This window comes from Halichoerus grypus, chromosome 1, assembly GCF_964656455.1.
Source record: "Halichoerus grypus chromosome 1, mHalGry1.hap1.1, whole genome shotgun sequence".
Lineage (NCBI taxonomy): Eukaryota > Metazoa > Chordata > Mammalia > Carnivora > Phocidae > Halichoerus > Halichoerus grypus.
Window position 1 is genome coordinate 67,284,984 of NC_135712.1, and position 22,067 is coordinate 67,307,050.

Sequence of the window (22,067 nt, forward strand, 5' to 3'; positions counted from 1 at the left end):
GGGCTGCAGAGGGCCCCTGGTGACTGGAAAGGGGAGGGACCAGCCTCAAGCCACTACCTGGAACAGGGGCAGAGGAAGGAGCAGGGAGGACCCACCCAGATAATCCAGCCCCAAGGATCATAATCCTGTCCTTGGGAGAGGGGGAGGGCGCCCCCAGGGCCAGCCTGGATTCCCATTCAGACGTTGAGCCAGACAACCAGGAGGCCAAGGCTTAAAGCAGGGGTCCCAAAGGGCCTCGGGGTCTGTGAGGGGTTGCTGAATCAGAACACCTGTGAGGTAGGGGGAGCCCAAGAGCTCTGTAGTCAACAAGGCCTGGGATCAGTGCGAGTGAAACTGGTGGGACTGGTGAGGGCTGGAGGCAGGGACCAGCCATCTCCCACAAATGAGGAGCTAGAAAAACCTGCCGCCACCCCCACCCCCCACTCTCTTCCCCCATTCCTCAGCTTCTTCCATGAAGCGACCACCAAGGGGCAAGTACAAGATCAAACACAGCCTCTGCTTTTCAGCAGACAGCCCTCAAGCAACGGCTCCCGTGGGCTCAGGCAGCTGCGTGAGGGAACAGAAGCAGGAGTGGGGCCTTGGCGGCCTGGGGAGCAGGGCCGCAGGGGAGGAGGGGCAGGGCTTGGCCTGGACCCAGGGGCGGGGGGTGGGGGGTGGAGAAGCACCTGTCCAGGTGAACATTGGCGGAGTCCTGCCCCCCCGCTGAGTTTCCCTTGCCCCATCTGTACAGGGGAGATGGATCAGGCTCCTTCCCAGGGGTGGGGGAGGGGCAGGCCAGCACCATGACAGCCCAGCGGGCCCTCACTGCAGTTCTGGACCTTTCTGTGAGTCATGGGCCCTTTCGGAATTGGGTGAAAGCTCGGACCTTCCCCAGGAAAGGGCAACAACTCACAGGTTCTGTGTGGGCCCTGCAGGCAGCTGGGGTGTGGGGATTGCCCCGTGCATGGAGTAGACGCCCCGGGCTGGCCCAGCTGGTCGCTCGAAAGCCGCTCCCCAAGAAAAAGGTGAATGAAGCACCTCGCATACCATAGGCGCTTAATGCATGCTGCTCTCTAAGGATTCTCGGCACTGGTTCTTAAACCCAGTAACCTAGGGGTAGATTTCCTTCGGGGGGGCGATGAAAATGTCCTAATTAGATGAGGATGCTGATGGTGCCACACATCTGTGAATATACTACAAACTACAGAATTGTACACTCTGAATGGGTGACCTTGATGGCAGAAAGGGTTCCTTTCTTCCTCCCTGCTCTCTGGCCCACAGCAGAGGAGCTCGGGCCGTTTCTCCTGAGGCAGGCCTGCTGCCAAAGCTGAGGGTCCAGAAACAGCTCTGCCCTCAGGCTGAGACCATTCTACAGCCAGACGACCTGGGTGAAAGTTCTGGCTCTATCCCTTATTAGCTGTGTGACTCTGGGCAAGTTACTTACCCTCTCTGTGCCTCAGGGTCACCTGTATAAAAAAGATACTGTGCGGACTGAATGAGGGAAGCCGTGTCAAGTCCTCGGCACAGTGCCTGCGACACTATATAAACGACAGCCCTGCTGTTGTACTGTTCTACGAGAAGGCTGGCCTTGTTCACTGGTGTCCCACACATGGAGTGAGAGACGGGAAAGGAGGTCTCTGGGACGGCTGCGAGCTTGAGAGCCCCTGACCTCCTCAGAGCCGCCGAAGGCAGAGGGGGAGTGCAGTGGGAGGGTGTCTGTCTGCGCCCGGAACCACCCCCCACGCCTCCCCCTGCCAGCACCTCAGGGAAGTTGCAGTTGGGCCACGGGCTGCTGCAGAAGCCCCGCTCGTCCCCCAGGCTGTAGTTGGCGGCCGACTCCACCACGTGGCACGCGTTGACCTGGCCGGTGCTGATGTTGTGCTCGTCCGCCAGGCAGCCGAACAGGTCCCTGGAGTTACACATGAACTGGGGGCAGGGGAGGGCAGGTTCAGCCGCGGGGGCCAGGCCGGGGCAGCCCGTCTCCGCAGGGCGGTGGGTGCTCATCCCCCCACCCCCCGACCCCGGGCTCGGGTGCCCCCTGCCACAGAGCGGGGACAGGAGAGGAGCCTGGTGGAGGCTGAGGAACTGATGAGGTCCGCCCGGCTGCCCGGGGGAGGGGGTAGGCTCGCAAACTTCCCTCGGGGACTTCTCGGAGTCTGGATCCGCAGCCTTGAGAGCAGGGAACTAAAAGTCTGTGTGAGAGGCTTTAGGAATCAAATCTGATTCCAGAGACCTGAGGTGAAGCCCTAATAAGAAATCCTGGGGAGGGAGAACTCCAGAGTCTGGGAAGGTTCTGGGAGGTGGAGCCACCTACCATGTTGACGAAAGCCGACAGGAACACTAGGGTGATGGTGAACACTCCGACCAGAGTGCTATTCATCTTAGACCGCACAATCTTCCTGGAGAGGGTCTGCAGGGGGGCCGGGAAGAGCTGCCCCAAGGGACGGGGGCGGGTGAGAAGAGAGAGAGAGAGAACAGAATTCAGTGGGGACTCTGCAAGCGCCATAGGGGAGCTGGTTGAACCCGCCCCCCCTCTTGCCTCTGGCCAGCCTCACCCCAGGGGCCTCCCTGAACACCCTCGCAGGGCGCAAGACTCCAGGCTCACAGCATGCACCCCTGCCTCCAGCGACAACAGCACAGAATCCACAGCAGGCCCGTCTGCCTGGGGAGCTTGCACGAGAGACAGGCAGGATGGAAGCAAAGAGGCTCTCTTAACCCCAGCGGAGCGGAGGAAAACACATGAATCTGCCGTGTGAATGCTGAGCTGGTCAGGATTACAATGGGTGGGGGGGCAGGAGATGGCAGGTGGGGAAGCCTGCTGGAGGGGCCCAGAACTTTCCCAGGGAGGGTCAGAGCTTCTGGGCAGTAGGGAGCTGTGGGTCTGAGGATTCGGAGGGGACCTGGGGTCTGGAGGGAGGGGACAGGCTTGTGAGAAAGGGCAGAGTAGCGTGTGAGCAGGAGGGTGGGGCCCTGGACAAGTGAGTTCAGTGAACCTTTATTCCAGGACTCTCACTGATCTCCTGTTTCCTCACCTAACCCTTCCGACATTTCCTTCAACTAGACAAACTACACGGCCACTCAAAGACCCACTGCAGTTCTGGTAACTAAATGACCCGCTCCACCATATCTGACACGGTTGGCTTTGTCCATCATGCCCTCCTCATCTCCAAAGCAGCCTAGATTTAAAAAGATGTTGGCAGACACAGAGAAACAAAGGGGTGGACTTGGGCTTCCCCTGTCCCCCCACCTCGATGCCTCCCGGTGAGGCTGGTCTGCTGCACAAATGCCAGATGTCCTATGGAAACCCAGAAGGGCAGGGGAGGGTGGTGGAAAAAGCACTGGACCGGGAGCCTGGAAATTTCGAGACATGGCTTTTCCTGTGTGGCCCTCAGCAAGTCACATCCCTTCTCTGAAGGCTCCCCATCTGTAGGACTCTCGGGGCCCTGAGCATCTGTGCACATTCCGGCTGAGTACACCAGACTACAAGGCTTATCCTCTGATAGTGACAGGATGGTCACACACACAATAAACAGGCAAAAGGACACCACATGATCACTAGGTGACTGCTCGTTCCCACTGTGCAGGACACTGGCTTGTGTGCTATAGTGTTTCCTGCTGGCACATATGGGGACCTTGGTCTCCTGTTCCCCAGCTGTGACCCCCACTCACTATATGCAAAGCATCCACGTGGGCCCATCACATCTGCCCCGCGGGGCTTTGGGAAGCCGACACTAATATGCTGATGTACCTGCTGCTTGCTGTGCTAGGAGTCATAGCGTCCTTTGTCTCTGACCCAGGAGTCTCATGTCTCCTGCCAGCATCCATGACATAGTAAGGCTCACTTGCTAGCTTGCAAGTAGGGTGAAACCAAATCTCAGACCCTTCACTGTTCTTGCCATCAAGTAAGTGCCCTGCTCACCCCTTGGTGTTGGGCTTTGAGCTGGGTGTACATGCTGGGAAGTATATCTTTTCTACCCAAATCCCCTTCCAGCCTTCCAACAAGGCCACTCCCTATTCAGCAGAGGGAAAGAGAGGACTACAGGGAAGGACACACCACAGCAGTGGTAGAGGCCTGACAACCTCACGCTATATGCGGGCCAGTGAAGACCTTGGATTCCAGCAGGGGCGCCCCCCAACCTGTGTTCATGTATCATCAAGTCTGTGGCATTATTCTGAAACACTTCCTTTTGGAGTAAGAAAGAAGACACTCAGATTAAACCCATTTATATGGCAGAAGGAGAGCTATGTGTGATTTGGAGAGCATAAGCTTTAATGAAAATCCTGCTTAATAGACACAGACACTAGGACATTCCACTCAATGGAACAGAGTGAATCCAGAAATAATCCCTTATATTTCTGATCAATTGATTTTGACAAGGTTGCCAAGATAATTCAATGTGGAAAGAAGTTGCTGAGGCACCTGGATATCCACATGCAAAAGAATGAGGTTGGGCCCCTACTTCATACCACATACAAAAATTAACTTGAAATGGATCAGAGACATAAATGTAAGAGCTAAAACTACAAAACTTGCAGAAGAAAATATGCAAGCCAAACTTTGTGACTTTGGGTTGAGCAATGGTTCTTAGAACACCAAAAGCACAAGCAAAAAAAAAAAGAAAGGTAAAAAAAAGATTAGTTGGATGTCATCAAAATTTAAAAATTTTTGTGCTTCAAATACCACCACCAAGAAAGTAAAAAAAAAGGTGAGGATATAGAAAAATTGGAACCTGTATGCATTGCTGGTGGGCACAAAAAATGATGCAGCTGATGTGGAAAACAGTATGGAGGCTCTTCGAAAAAATTAAAAGCAGAATTACCATATAATCCAGCAATTCCACTTCTGGATATACACCCAAAAGAACAGAAAACAGAGGCTTGTACACCTATTTGCAGAATCATGTTCATAGCAGTATTATTCACAAGGGCCAAAAGGTAGAAGACCCAAGTGTCCATCTATGGATGAATGGATAAACAAAATGGGGAATATACATCCAATGGAGTATTATTCCGCCTCCAGGAATGAAATGCTGACACCTGCTACAACATGGGTAACACCGTAAGACAGTATGCTGAGTGAAAGAAGACAGTCACAAAAGGATAAGTACTATAGGATTCCACTTTTTTTAAAAAAAGATTTGTTTATTTATTTGAGAGAGAGACATTGAGCGGAAGGGGGAGAGGGAGAGAATCTCAAGCAGACTCCGCACTGAGCACGGAGCCCAATGCAGGGCTGGATCCCTCAACCCTGAGATCACGACCTGAGCTGAAACCCAGAGTCAGACACGTAACCAACTGCCACGCAGGTGCCCCAATATAGGATTCCACTTTTATGAGATACCTAGAATAGTCAAATTCAAAGAAACAGAAAGTGGAATGGTGGTTTCCAGGGGTGAAGGCAGAATGGAAAATTACTGTTTAATGGCTCTAAAGTTTCACTTTGGGAAGATGAAGTTCTGGAGGTGGATGATGGTGACCTTTGAACAACAATGTGAATGCATTTCATGCCGCTGAGCTGCACATTTAAAAAAGGCTACCATGGAAAATTCTGTATTATGTACATTTAAAAAGGAAAGTGAAACCCAGAGAATGGGAGAAAATTGTTGCAAACTATATATCTAATAAGGGTCTTATAACCAGAATATAGTAGTCTTTTCTTATCTGTCTTATTCTAAGACCCCCCACTGGATGCCTGAAATTGCAGACTGTCCTATACTTTTTCCTATACATACACACTTATGATAAAGTTTAATTTATAAATTAGGCACAGTAAGAGATTAATAACAATAACTAATAATAAAATAGGGCAATTATAACAATATAGTGTAATAGAAATTATGTGAATGTGGTCTCTCTCTCTCTCTCTCAAAATAGCTTACAGGATTCACCCTTCTTCTGCTGGTGATGTGAGATAAAGTGCCTACATGATGGGACGTAGTGAGGGGAATGACATCAGGACGTAGCGTTAGGCTCCTACTGACCTTCTGACAATACGTCAGAAGGAGGATTATCTGCTTCCAGACCGCAGCTGACCACAGGAACTAAAACCACAGAAAGTGAAACCATGGATAAGGTTTACTGTATACAAAGAGCTCTTACGACTCGACAAAAAGACAAAAAACCCAATTTAAAAATGGGACAATGATTTGAATAGATATTTCTCCAAAGAATCTATATAAATGGCCAATAAGCACATGAAAGGATGTTTGGCATTAGTCATCAGGAAATGCAATTCAAAAACATGAGATACCCCTTCACACTCCCTAGGATGGCTATAATCAAAAGTCAGATAATAACAAGGGTTGGTGAGGATGTAGAGAAATGAGAACCCTCATACATTGCTGGTGGGAATGCAAAGTAGCGCAGCTGCTCTGGAAAACAGGTTGGTGGTTCCTCAAAATGATAAACAGTTACCAGATGACCCAACAACTATACTCCTAGGTATTTACCCAAGAGTACTGAAAACCTAAGTGCACATAAAAGCTTGTATACAAAAGTTCATAGCAGTACTGTTCATAATAGCCTGAAAGTGGAAACTACTCCAGTGTCCATCAACTGATAAATGGATAAACAAAGTGGTTTATATCCACACAACAGAACATCATTTGGCCATAAAACGGAATGAGATGTTGTCACATGGTACAACATGGGTGAACCCTGAAAGTATCATGCTAAGTGAAAGAAAACAATCTCAAAAGGCCACATATTGTAGGATTTCAGGCAAATTCATATAGAAAGCAGAGTTTGAGGCTGCCAGGAGCTGTGGGGAGCAGGGAAGAAATAGTGACGGCTAAGAGGTCTGGGGTTCCTTTTCAGGATGAGGGCAGTGTGCTGGAATTAGTGGTAATAGTTGCATAACTGCATGAATATACTAAAAACTCTTACAACTACATCCATATTACAACTTCATCCACCTTTATAAAGGTGAATCTTCTCTATGTGAATTGTATCTCAATAAAGCACTTACTAAAAAACCCTGCGCAAGCTCTTACTAGCTGTGTGACCCTGGGGAAGCTATCAAGGGCTCTGAGCGCAGTTTTCTTATCGATACTTGGGGGATATCTCTCTCCCAAGGTGGCTATGAAGACTCAAAGAAATGATGCATTTTAAAGTGCTTTATAAGCTGTGAAATTCAACAGAAAATTCAGTTAATATTTGCGTTTTTTAAAGAGCTCTGTTGCCAATAGGAATGAAAGTCCTCGTTTCCTATTAAAGGAATTTTTCTGTTTCACAGCTGGGGAAAGTGTTCTGGCACTAGCCTGAGGAGCTTGCTCTGAAAAGGTATGACAGATGGTTCCTAATTTGTGTCCAACTAAAATTTTGCCATTCCATCCTACCCCCTTAACCCATGTTACTTAAATCGTTTCAGTTCTGATCATCCTCTCCATCAGTTGAAGGGTTTCTTTTATCATTTTGCACCCACCAGTAAAATTCAGGCAAAGGTGATTAGTAGATGCTAAAGGAAGGTGGCTGGGGGACAGGCTATGCACATGGGCTTCCTGGTGATGGTGGGACCAGGGGCCCCATAGGGGCCACCTAGAGGTCAGGAGAAGAACTGCAGGCTATTTTTTAAATTCAATCCAGAATGTAGTTCTAAAGAATGATTGACTTGCGGTGGGGGGGGAGGAGGGGGCGTGGTATATATATATAAAATTTTAATTAATTTATTTTTATTAGTTTCAGAGGTAGAATTTAGTGATTCATCAGTTGCATATAACATCTGGTGTCATTCCATCAAGTGCCCTCCTTAATGCCCATCACCCAATTATCCCTTACCCCCAACCCCCTCCCCTCCAGCAACCCTAAGTTTGTTTCCTAGAGTTCAGCATCTCTTATGGTTTGCCTCCCTCCCAATTTTCATCTTATTTTATTTTTCCTTCTCTTCCCTTATGTTCATCTCTTTTGTTTCTTAAATTCCACGAGTGAAATCATACGGTATTTGTCTTTCTCTATTTCACTTAGCATAATACTCTCTAGTTTCATCTATGTCATTGCAAATGGCAAGATTTCATTCTTTTTGATGGCTGAGTAATATTCCATTGTGTATATGTACCACATTTTCTTTATCCATTCATTAGTCGATGGACATCTGGGCTCTTTCCATAGCTGGGCTACTGTGGACATTGCTGTGATAAACATTGGGGTGCATGTGCCCCTTCGGATCACTACATTTGTATCCTTTGGATAAATACCTAGCAATGCAATTGCTGGGCCATAAGGTAGCTCTATTTTCAACTTAATGCATTGGCTTGCTACAAGCTGATTTCTCTTGTCACCCTGTTTTTTTATTTATTTATTTTTAAAGATTTTATTTATTTATTTGTCAGAGAGAGAGACAGAGAGTGAACACAAGCAGGGAGAGTAGGAGGCAGAGGGAGAAGCAGGCTCCCTGCTGAGCAAGGAGCCCAATGCGGGGCTCAGGCTCAGGACCCTGGAACCATGACCTGAGCCAAAGGCAGACGCTTAACCAACTGAGCCAGCCAGGCGTCCCTTTTGTCACCCTTTAAAAAGACCTGCTCTTGACTTTAAAACCTCAGGCAGGAACCCAAGAATTGCGGTTTTGAAATTTCCAGAAGACTTGAGATCCTGCTCTAGTAACACTTTATAGAGTATCTCATCACCTGGAATCAAAAAGTTCATCTGTATGTTTGCCCTAAATCCCATCTTCACTAACCCCAATGTGGATGGTGAAACTCTTCACCAGGGGCACATCTCTCACGGGGACGCACCACAGCTGCAGCGATCCTGGAGACCATTTTTTGCAACAGGATAATTGTGCCCGTGCAAACCAATTGTTCGATGCTGCTCACTCACAATTACAGCTCAGAAAAAGAATTGATTTTTTTAAAATTCCCAACCAGTACATTCCCAGTCTGATTAATTCAAATCAATTCAACATGAAAAACAGGAGTGGGGACATAATTAATAAATCATGACTGGGGTGAAGGACAGTTTTGATCCTGGCCTCTCTGAAAGCCTCCAGGCAAATCAATGACCAGCCTGGGGCTCTGGTTCCCTGTCTGTGATGTGGGGTCACGGGATTGCACAGATGAAAAAAAGTGATGAAATCTGATGGGAGGGAGAGGGCACCTGGGTGGCTCAGTGGGTTAAGCGTTTGCCTTCGGCTCAGGTCATGATCTCAGGGTCCTGGGATCAAGCCCCACGTCAGGCTCCGCACTCAGCGGGGAGTCTGCTTCTCCCTCTCCCTCTGTCCCCCCACTTGTGCTCTCTAATAAATAAATAAAATCTTAAAAAAAGAAATCTGATGGGAAAAAATCTTAAAACTGTCTTTTTGACAAGAAACAATGTGAAAAAGCAGTAGCTCCTACTACATAAAATTTTTTTTAGAGATATGAAAACTTCAGAGGCTGACCAAGGCAGGCAGAAGCTGACCCAGCCCCACACCACTGCTCTCCCACGGCTTAAATGGACATATTAACAAAGGCAGTGTCTTTGAGAAGGATTATGGGCTCGGAAGTCAAGAACCACTGGGATTTAAATCCCAGCGATACCACTTCCTAGCCCCAAGGCTTCGGGAACGCTGCCTAACCTCTGAGCCTCGTCGTCATCATCCGCAGGGTGGATGTAAGAAAAGCGACCTCAGACGCTTAGGAAACAGAGCTCAAAGGAGCAGAGCTGGGATCCAGACCCTAGACTGATGGACTCAGAAGCCATGGGAGGAACTGAGATATGCCTCCCGGAATGAAGAATTCTCTATCCCCAAAGGAACACGTGTCTGGCCACAACACGCCCTCCCGCTAATAGAGTGTGACCCCGAGCATGCTGGTGGAAGCTGAGTGTGGGGGTTCTACAGTCCTCACAGGACAGAAGATACCTAAGAGGTCAGAGGTACTGCTGTGTAGTAAGACCCTATTTCAGAGACCGGGGACAGCAGTCAGGCTGCAGTGGTGGAAAGGAGAGTCAGCACAGCGGGGGGACTTGGTGAGGACCTTCAGGCTGCAGGGAGGGAGAAGAGGTTTCTAGTGACTGCACAGAGCATACGGAGCCTAGATGCAGCTCTGCTCACAGTTCCCAGGAGCTCAGACAGCCGGGTCCCAGAAGTCCACGGGAGGCAACTAAGAGGGAGCCAGCAGTCAGGAGGAGGAAGGAGATTTAAATATACACCTGTATGTACCTGTGCACACCTGAGTGCGTGCGCGCACACGCACACACACACATTTACCGAGAACTATGGTGCCAGGTCCTCCTTCTGTGCCTATCTACTACTCCCAAGCCTCAAAATGAAGGAGAGGAGGCTGGGCTTCCAAGCAAGGAAGTGCTAATGAGCCACACTGAAGACAGGGCGGTCCAGGCCAGAATGTGGGGAAAGGAGGGAGCCACCCTCTTCTACCCACCTGGGTGGTGGTAGCAAAAATGCTGGCACTGTCAGAAGCAGGCCTGGGGGGCGCAGTCGGTTAAGCATCTGCCTCTGGCTCAGGTCATGATCCCAGAGTCCTGGGATCAAGTCCTAAGTGGGGCTCCCCACTCAGCAGGGAGTCTGCTTCTCCCTCTCCCTCTGCTCATGCTCTCTCTCTCTCAAAACACATAAATAGAATCTTAAAAAAAAAAAAAAAAAAAGAACAAGAAGTAGTAGTAGGCCTGGGGTGCTTCACTGGATGATGGGGCAGAAGCCATAGGGAAGCTGATGGAACAGTCAGAGGTGCCCAAAAAGAGAAGAGGCTGTACTCAGGAGATGTGAGTGAGCTCACCATCCCTGGAGGTAATCAAGCAGAGGCTGAGAGATTCCAACCTCAGGTGGGTATCTGGGCTGCTTCACTGCTCCAGCCATTTCCAGTCTGAGATTACCAGAGTCTGTGGACCCCGTGTGATGGCAAGGAGGGATTCAGCATGGCTTTTTCTAAGACGAGCAGCTCTGGTACCCAGGTCAGTGCAGATGCTAAGGGAAGGGACGAGTGACGTGTGCAGGTGTTCATTCAGCCCAGCCCCAGAAGAAAGAAGTGCTTGAGGGAGGAGACTTTGGGCAAAGCAGCGCAGAGACAGCGGGGTCCTGAAGGGCGGGAGCAGCGGGAACAGGAGACCCGGGCACCCGGTTAGCCTCACGTCGAGGTGGGAGTGTGAACTAGGCCTTGCGTGTCAGATCAAACAGGCCCAGGACGCAAGGGCCATCAGAGCCCTCAGGAGTGAGTTTCCCAACACCTTCCCACAGGAAGGACCCAGGCAGCTGCCGCCTGCCAGACAGCTAAGACCACTGAATTGGCTCATTTCAACTAACTCAGTCGACACTTCCTTCACAGTTCTCTCTTCAAAAAGGGTAAACTATGGACATTTGAGCAACTAAGTCCATGCTGTCTGGGGGACATGGGAAAACAAATGGAATAGAGAAAGCCACCGTGCTGACAGAGCCGCCCGGCTGCAGGTCCGCTGAGCCCAGGCCGCGGGTAATTTAGGGACTGTCGTATCTCCTCAGAAAGCCACCACCTGTGACTCCTGAAAAACCGTGGAAGGAAGATGAGAGATGTCTGGGTTCTGGCACAGGGCAAATGTTTTCAAAGGGAAAACAGAATGACACCGGAAGTTCCAGTCTAGTCAGCATCATGGCCGTACCTGCAAAGGTGATCCGTCCGCCTGCAGGCGGTGTGGGGCGGCAGTGCTCCATGACGGGCCGCGCGGTGGGGACACAGAAGCCAAAGGACAATTACCCCCTTCACGTCTTAGTGTGCAAACAGTTCATCCACAACACGGAGGAGGAAAGAATAATGAAATGGGAGAGGGATTCATACTACAAGCAACTTCTCAGGTTGGGGTCTACTTCGCAGAAAGTGGAGAAAGGCTGAGATTGCGCATCAGAGGTGGGGGGTGGGCAGGGGCTGGGCGCAAGGATGCAGCCAGGACCTCAAGGCGGGTATTAGAGTCTACTTGACTCCTGGCCCAAATCAGCAGATGCCAGACTTGATAAGCCAGGGAGCACTTTTTTCCTAAATAAATAGTTTACAGAAGCTCCCCACTGCAAGATGGAAGCAGCAGCCTCCCCTGGGTGAGGGGTGTGTGTGCGGAGGGGCAAGGGATGGAGTGGGGGCAGGAGGTAGGCACTCCCTTCCCCAGCCTCCCCTGCGGGGACCCTGGCCTCCTCAGAACCGTCGGAAAAAGCAGTGGGCTGGATAAAGGAATTGAGAATAAGCTTATTGAATGTGACACTGATTACAGAATAGATAGATCCAATGAAACACAAGGAGCCGGGAATGATTTTCATAAATAATCTTGAACAGTAGCAAAGAGAAGTCACTGGACCAAGGTATGGACTCAAAATGGCCAGTGTGGGTGGTGAGATGAGCCTTTCTCCCTCTCCTCCTCCTCCCCTACCCCCAGATATACGTGCCAATCAGGGAACACAAACCAGGTGAAGTCAGGGTAGCTCAGGCCTACCAAAGCAGCTAACAGGAAAGAGAGAAATCTAGGTTCTAGTTTTAAAATTGTAGACCACATATAGCTTTGATTCTGACTTGAATAAGCTAATTAAGTACCTCAAAGAGACAATGACTTTGCCTCAGTTTATAACTTAAAAAGAGAAAAGAGTCTTCTGGACGTTCAAAAAAGAATGCTTACAAGGCCCTTTTAACTACGGTGTACCATTTGTTGTTGTTTGGTTGGTTGGTTGTTGTGACTTCTTTTATGGTGGTAAAACATATATGCCATAAGGTTAGCATTTTAACCATTTTTAAGCATACAATTTAGTGGCATTAATTCTATGCATACCGTCAAACAACCATCACCGCTCCATTTCCAAAATGCTCTAGTTCCAAGACCCTTCCGTCACTCAACCCATACAGAAACTCCACACCCGTGAAGCAATAACTCTCCATCCCTTTTCCTGCCAACCCCAGGACCATCTAGTCTACTTCCCATCTCTATGAAGTTGCCTATTCCCGATCTTCCATATAAGTGGAATCACATAGTCTATGTCCTTTTGGGTCTGGTGTCTTTCACTCAGCATATTTTCAAGGTTCGTCCATTTTGTAGTGTGTGTCAGAACTTTATTGCCTTCCATGGATAATATTCCATCACAAAGATGTACCATTTTTGTTTGTTCATCTGTGCATGGATATTTGGGTCGTTTCCACCTTTTGGCTGTTGTGAATGTACCATGTGCTTCGATAGCCATGAGATGAAGAAAGTGGAACGGCCCCCTGGGGACAAAGCAGGCTTTTTGGGGGGGAAGGGGGGTAGGGGGGATGACAACAGCAAGACCAAAAGACAGGCTATGACTGAACACAGAGCCTTGAGGAAGGAGCTGGAAACCAGGATTAAATCCTCTACCACTCCAGATGATTCCCAGGGGGCCTTCCAGTTCTGACAATCAGTCCACCAAGACCTTGACCATTAGATAATTAAACAATGAACAGTCTAATGAAATACCCTGCTTGGAGGGTAGAGAGAGAACGGTGACTTTGGAGGTGACCAAGGTCTAATCCCCCCAGAAGAAGAACGTGGTGCCCACGGCAGTATAGGTAGAGAATGATGGCAGAGCCTGCCCCCCACACTTCCTGGGGCTTGGCTCCAACTGAGGATCAAGGAGGAACACAGAAATGGTTCCAGCACAAGCTGGAGGGGCTCGTACCTGCCTGGGGACAGGGCGCTTTCTGGGACCAGGCTGGCCTGTCAGGGAAGTCTAAAACCACTAGGGAAGGAAATGAGGGAAAGGCTTGGTGGACAAGGCGAAGGGGAACCTGAGTGGCTTCCACCACAGACCAGAATGCCTTGTGGCCAGGTCCCCCTGAAGCCTTGCAGGGGGGTGGGGGGTGGGGTAGCGCACAGCATGCCTAAAGGAGATATGGGAGAAAAACACAGAACAGGGTCTCATGCCCACATTCTTGGCTGTGTGGCCCTGTCTGAAACACTGAACCACTCTGGGCCACTCTCCTCATCTCTGTGATGATTGGCTCAAAAGCCATCCTCCCTCTGGTCCCCTCCAGGGCCAATTCCAGGCACATGGGGACACTGAAGGGGGTATGGAGAGAGATCTCGTCCATACTCACTCGTTCAGCAAATGTTTATTGACCACTGCTTTGTGCTAGATGCCCTTCCTTCATCCTACCTGACACCAAGGGGACAGACAGGAGAAGCAGTGACACGATCTTCTCACTGCAAAGATTTGCAAAGGCAGATTACAACAGCCCATACCACCAAGTCTCCACTGACAAAGCACTCCCTGCAGTCTAGCTTGCTGCCGATGCCAGTCAAGAGTGGGGCCCCAGCATCATGCACCCCGATCCCATCGGGCTCTGGGAGGAGCTCCTATCCGTGGGCTGGGAAGGGAAGGAAGAAGGCGACAGGGGGCTCAGGTGCGAGCTAGACTCACCTTCACGCAGGAATAGATCACGGACACAAATACCACCAACGTCAGCAGCAGGAAACAGGTCAGGTAGAAACTCAACATGAACACGGAGCTGGAAAAAGAGAGGAGGTGGGGAATTCTGGGGCTCTGAAAGCCTCTGGAAGGAAAGAGAGGTTGCCCCATTTCCCCTGAACCCACTGCCCAGTCTTTCCTAGCCCCTCACTGAGAAGGGGGCTTACACAGCCTTGTGAACTGATTCAGGAGCCCCTCCACGGTGGTCCGGCTCCTGTCCTTGCCATCTGCTGGCATGGAGCGGAAACCTGCAGGGGCTGAACTGAGAAGTGAGTGTCACCTGCTCAATGTTTTGCCTAATTCTTAGCTATCCACAAACTCACTTCATTTAGCTTGGAAGGACCTATTTTAAAAGTCACCTCGTTATTCCCTCCCAGCAGTTACTCACGGCTAGGTGAGGAACTGTGAAGGCTGAAAACGGGATAAAGGGCCATCATTTCTAAAACGCATTTGTCAGCAGCCCAAGCAGACACTCTGAGAAACAGCAGGGATGCGTCCCTTTAGAGGCAGAGTCCCTAAACCCTGTACCCTGCCAGGCCCTACGACAAGTCCTACTCAACTTGCCAGTTCAACATGAAAATGCAAGGAACTCCCCCTGTCCCTGCTGCCAGGGGCAGATCACAGGTGATCTTAACGTTCACCAAGGGCCAGAATGCTCAGACAAAAGAGCTGCCAGCGACTTTCCATCTGGAGCCTCCCACTGGCCCTCCTGTGGCCGGGGCTGGCTAAGGTACACCCCATCATATCAGGAGGTCACAGAAATCCCTTTTCCCTTCCAGGGAGTGAGAGTGGCCTGGAGATGCCTGGCGTCGTTAGCAGGTTAAAGGCAAGCAGAGGGCTTGACAAGGCAGGGGAATACCTCTAGAGAGGCGTTCAAAGGGCGTCTTTGTTCCAGGCACCCCCAGAAGCCAGCACTTAGATGCTTTAAACAAGCAGAACAAGGGTAGAGAACTCTCTTCAGAGGGAAAGAAAGACCTTTAAAGTAGCTTTGAATGCTTCCGTAGAGAGAGGACTGCTGGAGAAAGACTTCCGTCAATGCCTTAGCAGCTCGGCGCTGTGGCCGGGGGGAAGGGAGCCACTGCAGGCCGGGCAGGGACCAAGGGAAACCCAGCCCACCAGCCATGCTGCCGAAACAGAAAGGCAAGCGGCACGGAGGCAGGGTTAGAGGCACCCAGGCTAACCGGACTGTCAGGAGCAGCAAGGGGACAGAAAGACTAGGTTGCTTATTTATACCTGTAGCTCCATTTCCATATAGAAAAAAATGGGGTCCTGTGTCAATAAGGACCCACAGTCCCACCAGCTCTGCACCACCTCAGCGTGGGGGGCAATGGGGATTAGCTGCACAACCAGAGGGCTGGTGCCTGTGGTATCCTACAGAGCCACAGCGGACACAAATGTCAGGACCATCTCTGCAACAATGTGTCATCAAAAATAAAAGGCACTGAGTACTACGACATGTAGGCATCGTGTACCTCCCGATAACATGCACTAAGAAGGACACATCACTTCTGTGGGATTCTTGTCAAAACTGCATAACCTCAACCTGTGAGTACACATCAGACAAACCCAAATGGAGACATTCTACAAATTAATTGGCCAGCACTCATCAGAAGCTCCAAGGCCACAAAAGACAAGTAAAGGCTGAGGAAGCATCACAGATTAGATCACACTGAGGAGAAAGAACAGCTAAACGCAATGTGGGATCCTAGCCTGGTTCCTGGGACACAAAAAGGCCATTAGGGGCAACGCTGATGGAATTAGATTACAGTCAGTTAGGTAATAGTGCCATTCCAGGGTTAATCTCGTGCCATTGACCCTCGTACTGCAGTTACCTAAGTGTCAACAGTAGGGAAAACTAGATGAAGGCTGTACAGAGACTCCCTCTAGTACTTCTGTAACTTTTCTTTAAGTCCACAATTACTTCAAAATGAAAAGTAGAAGGTGTCGGGGTGAGGGGACTCTACTAGATTCAGTTGGACTTAGGAGACATAACCAAACACAACCAGTGGATCTTGAGTAGATCCTGGCTATGAATAAACTAAAAGTAGGAGACATTTGGAGACAATTTTGGAAATGTGAACATGGATTTGGTGTTACATGATTGCAGAGAACTGGTGTTAATTTTGTTTGTTTGGTATATAAGGCATTGTGGTTAAGAAGGAAAATGCCCTGAAAATAGATATATATTAAGGGCTTTTGGGGGAAAATGTCCTTTCATCTAAAATTTAAATAATTAGGGATGCCTGGGTGGCTCAGTCATTAAGCGTCTGCCTTTGGCTCAGGTTGTGATCCCAGGGTCCTGGGATCGAGCCCTGCATCGGGTTCCCTGCTCAGCAGGAAGCCTGCTTCTCCCTCTCCCACTCCTCCTGCTTGTGTTCCCTCTCTTGCTGTGTCTTTCTCTGTCAAATAAATAAATATAATCTTTAAAAAATAAAATAAAATAAAATTTAAATAATCAGAAAAAAATAGATGAAACAATAGTAAAACATCAACAATAGTTACATCTAGGGGATGGGTGCTGATTATATTAATTACTTTGCTTTTCTGTGTGTTTGCAATATTGCATAATAAAAAGTCACAAATGTGTAGATACACGCACACGTGCACATACAAATGTATATACACACACACAAACATAACAAAGATAACACAAGCAATTATCTTCCTTGTCTACATGTGACTCTGTGACTATCTACCTAACACTTCATTTCTGGAAGCCCACTGCCCACTTCAGAGTGGTCCCCTCGGAAGCCACAGGCCTCTCTCAGGGATGCGGCCAGTCCTTGGAAGCGTTCAGGAATATCTCTGAGAAAAGCCTTTAGAACCAGAAATCCATTCTTTGAAATACCCAGAGTAGCAGAAAACCTTTATCTTTTGAAGATGTGTTAATGGTTTTGCAAGAACCAAAGGTCACACGGAAGCAAACCTGGCGAATACTTCAGGTGATTTAAGGGCAACCACTGTGTGGGTGACAATGGGGTGAGATGATAAAGTGCTGAGTCTCTCATGCAGCAAGGCAGGCCCAGGGAGGTTTCCCGCCCTGTCACATGGGACTCAGACTCGTGGCTTCCCAGTCCCACCGAGGACACATGGGGAAGCCTCTCCTTGTCTGAGCAAGTCCGACCCCTGCCTCTGCTTGCTCCATGACCTCCGTTCCCACCCCTGGAGCCCCACAGCCAGAGGGACGGTACTCACTGGGGCACGATGGTGATCTGGACAAAGCAGATGAAGAGGAAGACAAGCGAGGCACATGCCACGTAGGCACCGAATCGGTCATCCACCTGCTTGGAGTACTGAGAGGAGGGCACGGGGTGAGAGGGGCCCTGTGTGCTCCAGCCCCGCTCCACCCCAGACACATGCGGGCAGCCCACTCCCAACACCTGGAAGAAACAGCACTAGCCTTCGTGCTCAAGAAAACCAGTTCAAAGCACCCTAACATGGTGCCTGTGGGGACGGCAGCTGAAATGTGTCAAACCAGACACTTTCTGCAGGTCGGGTCACTACAAGAGTCATTCATAATGATCCTGGCTCAAATCACGGAGCACCATCTACCCGCTAGGACACGCGACCGGTCCGAGTTGTCCTCCCGCATCCTCGCAAAGCCCCGGAAACAGAACCTATGTAGCTGCTACTTCACAGAGGAGCCCGGGCTGGGGCTCAGGGGTGGACAGGAGGCTCGCCCCAGCCCCAAATCACGGAGCTCATCTCCCAGCCCCCAGTTCCTCCTGCGACACCAACCAGCGTCGCCCACAGAGGCCGCACTGGCACCAAGTCACCAGAGAGGGCGCTCTCGGCTCAGGTCCCTTTCTCGCTGGCCAACGAGTTTGCCTCACAGGACCGAGGTCGGGTCTGGCTCTGTCACGACTTCACTGGTGGCCTACAGCAAGTTGCCCACCCTCTCAGTCACAACGTCAGGAGATGGGACAGAGAGATCTCGACTGTCCCGACTTTTCGCCAGTGTGCCAAAGGCAGCTGGGAGGTCCACTGGTGATGATGTTCATAATGGTAACAACAATAAAAATAAAATCGATAGCAACTAACATCACTGAACATCTATGTGGCAGATACTGTTTTATGTGTTTTACACATATGGACTTGTTTAACCCTCACTGTGACCCTCTGAAGAAGGTACGGTAAGGAACCCCATTTTCCAGATAAGGAAACTGAGGTATGAGGAAGTTAAGACTTATCCCTTCTGACCATGAAAAGCCTCCCTAAAATCTCCATCTCCTGAATAGTGTAGCATTGGAGCAGGCGACACTAACAAGAAAGGGCACTTTCTATGGTGATGGGGACAGGCAGGGAGCCGCCTGTTGCCCTGTCCTCCTCCCTCTGGTTCTGGTCCTGCCCAGGGCCTCCTTCTCACCCAGGGGGCCATACCTTCTTCTCTAAGTCAGGCTCCCTGAAGGTCAAGAGGAACTTGCGGACATGCTCAGACCGCAGCCTGTCGATGCTCCTGGCGTCAATGGCACGGCCCAGAAATTCGTCCACTTCATCCTCAGGGTTTGCACTTTCCTGGGCGTTCCTGGGGAGCAAGAGGCGCAGACCCAAGCTGACCACCAGGGAGCACCGCTAGAGGGCTGACTTGGCCCCCCTGCACCCAGGCCCATCAGAAAGGCCCTAATAAGGTGTGGGGACTCTGGGACTGGGACGAGGATTGCCAGGAGGCCAAGTCTCCCCTCTTAACTGCACACATGCAGAGAAAACTGCCCATGTCTGACCCGCTGGCTGAAGGGCCTCGCTGACAATAAGGCTTTTCTGACTCTACTGATATATTATTGTAGTACAATAATAATATGACTTGTCATCGAAGGTTTAATTGTTTTTCTCCACAGGTAACAGTCTCTGCTCTTCACTGTCCAGCTGTACCATCATTCTGAAACGAAGGCAAAGATCGGGGAGCAAGGCTCCTGCCACAGAGGCTGTGAGCCACCCCAGTGCTTTCCCCTGGCTCAGGCCACCCTCTGGGAAGCAGGTTTCACGATCAGGATCCTGAACTAAAAGCCCTATTCCTCAAGGTGACACCCAGTCGTCAGTGGGGTGGCTAGCCCCCAAGAGCTGGGAAGTGGAAGAGAAAGAGGACATGCCCTCAGGGCACTAGGCTGTGGCCAGGGGCCGGGGACCAACAGGCAAGGTCTGCATTTTCCTGAGAGCTGCAGGCACGTGTGTGTGTGCACACAGCCATGTGCAGCGTGTGCATGTACGTAGTTGTGCATGCACACGTATGTGTGTGCATGTGTTTGTGGGATGAGGACACGTGGGCTGCACTGAGACCCAGCCTCTCCGCCCGGTGGCCCGGGCTCCTGGGCTACCCCTCTAGCAGCTGCAGTGGGCTCCTGCCGCTCTCAGCCGAGACCGTGCCAAGACCGTGCCGGACCGTGCCGAGACCGTGCGGACCGTGCCGGACCGTGCCGGACCGTGCAAAGACCGTGCCGGACCTTGCTGAGACCGTGCCAGACCTTGCTGAGACCGTGCCGGAATGTGCCAAGACCGTGCCAGACCTTGCTGAGACCGTGCCGGAATGTGCCAAGACCGGGTGGACCGTGCCGAGACCGTGCCGAGACCGTGCCGGACCGTGTGGGCGCACTGCCCACCCAGCATGGGGCAACTGAGCTATAAGGCAAACTTGAGGCTATCCCTCAGGCCAAGGAAGCAGGAATAAAGAAGGGCATATTACTCACTTGTCCTTGGGGTCTTCAAAGCCCTAAAAGAGAGGGACAGAGAGAGAAGGAAAGGAGTATGAGAACAGAGAGGACGCTTCCAGGAGGGACTGTGGGAAAGCAGTCCAGCTCACCAAGGAGCCTGCACTGAGGGAAGCTTGTCACTCATAAGTTCTTTCTTCCTTCTTTCAGCAAATACAGCCGGGGCCTTCCTATGGGACAGGCTCTGCGCTAGACACTGGGGGAGCCCTGTAATTTCATGTCATTCACTGGCAAAACCCAGGTGTCTAAGCTCTCCCTGTCCCCACACCCAACTCCCCAACTCCCCCACCCTTCCTCCCAGACCCTGAGTTTGGTAGGTCCCTCTCAATTCTGCCTTGAAATAAGCCTGAAGTAAGAGAAACCACTGAGTGATCAATTCCCACATGGGTGCGCACACACACCCTACCCCCAATGAGCACACAAAATCTCCTGGGAGTTCACACAGTTGTGAGCTTAAGAAAGTTAAGCTCCAGTCACCTGCAACAGCTTTTGTGGTATCTGAGAACCAGTGTGTTCTTCCAAGGCCAGAGTTGGGTGGCGACCCAGGAGGTGAGAAACCTGCCTGCCACGGGTGTGACTATTGCTCACATACACGGGGCAGGGGTGAGTGTGAAGGTCCCTGATTGGTTGCCAAGCTCAAAGCCCTATTTACAGTTAATCTATGATGTCCACAACATGCGTCTCAGGGTGTGACCGGCTGTGGCAGAATGGAGGGTGGGTTCCCTAAAACGGGAAGGGGGTGGAATCCCGGAAGCAGTGGAGGAGGCAGCAAGCAGCCCCAGGACTGTTTCAGATAAGGCTCAGGTTGCCAGGACAAGGACAGAAGGTGACCTGTGGTCTCTCATGGCCCAGTGTGGAGCACACTGCTGGGCAAACATGGAGGTCAGTAAATGCCAGGTGAACCCAAATCCCAAACGAACACACCTCTCTTTGTGCCCACTGCAGACTTGTTTTGAAAATGCAAAAAGCAGGATTTATGTTGGTCTTCATGAGCCAGAGCTGCCAGATGCTGAAATAGATGTGGGGACCACACTGCACTGGGGCTCTGTCCCATTCTATCCCCCAGTGGAGGGCTTCCAGGAGCCTCGGCAGCCTCTCGTGGCAAATCCAAGTGCCCGACTCTGGACTCTGAGCCCCTCCCAGGCTGCCTGGCAGCGGTCTCCCTGAACAAGCCAGACCCTTCTTCTTGTCCTCTGAGAATCACCAGGCCCTCTGTCCCAGCTGCGAGAGCCGGGCCACTACACCATCCCAGCCCCAGGCAGGAGGAGTTGGTGTGACTCAAGTGAGTGCTCCACCTGGGGGCAGGCCCACGCTGGGTGCTCCCAGGATCCATCAGGGCGCAAGCTTAAGTGGGCAGCAGGGGAACCCAGACAGGCCAGTTCTCCACAGAATGCGGTGAAGGGCTGGCACTGAATTCCATCACAGGGGCCGGCCACGACCTTACTCTGGGACAGAGGACAACTGAGCTGTATTATGCCTATGCTGACTTCTGCAGCTCGGAAATAGACCTGACACGTTTTCAACAAACCTGTCTCTGACTTTCTCCTATACTCCTTTGGTCCTCTGCTGGGGCTGGTTGGGGACCAGGTCTGCTCTGGGTGCCATGCTAGTGTGGGGAGCTGAGCATGGGGTTGGGGTGTTGGCAGATAAACCATGGCAGATGATCATTAAGAACACAGTCCAGGGGCACCTGGGTGGCTCAGTCGGTTAAGCGCCTGCCTTTGGGTCAGGTCATGATCCCAGGGTCCTGGGATCGAGCCCCCCTACTCAGCAGGGACTCTGCTTCTCCCTCTCCCTCTGCTCCTCCCCTCTGCTGGTGATTTCTCTAATAAATAAAATCTTAAAAAAAAAAAAAAACACAGTCCAGCAGACTGGGTTCAAGTTCCCTGACCTGCTTACTAGTTCAGGGAGAGCCATCCTCAGCCCGGCTAGGAACACCCCCAGACAGGTTCCTGCGGTTTGTGCCACAGCACTTCCAGGGAGCAGCTCAGCTCACCTGGTTCTGTTTCATTCCCAATTCC

At 50.8% G+C, this 22,067-nt stretch overlaps 1 protein-coding gene across 2 annotated transcripts in view; it reads right to left on the reverse strand.

Annotated features, from left to right (window-relative positions):
• ADCY5 (adenylate cyclase 5) overlaps window positions 1-22,067 on the reverse strand; it is a 149,948-nt gene that overhangs the window by 13,720 nt on the left and 114,161 nt on the right. For both annotated transcript variants that reach the window (XM_078066750.1, XM_078066746.1), the window contains exons 9-14: window positions 20,026-20,048; window positions 18,725-18,869; window positions 17,540-17,637; window positions 14,297-14,384; window positions 2,294-2,410; window positions 1,741-1,905 (exon numbers count right to left, since the gene is read on the reverse strand). In XM_078066750.1, coding sequence (XP_077922876.1) covers window positions 1,741-1,905; window positions 2,294-2,410; window positions 14,297-14,384; window positions 17,540-17,637; window positions 18,725-18,869; window positions 20,026-20,048 — 636 coding nt within the window. The remainder of the gene's footprint in view (window positions 1-1,740; window positions 1,906-2,293; window positions 2,411-14,296; window positions 14,385-17,539; window positions 17,638-18,724; window positions 18,870-20,025; window positions 20,049-22,067) is intronic.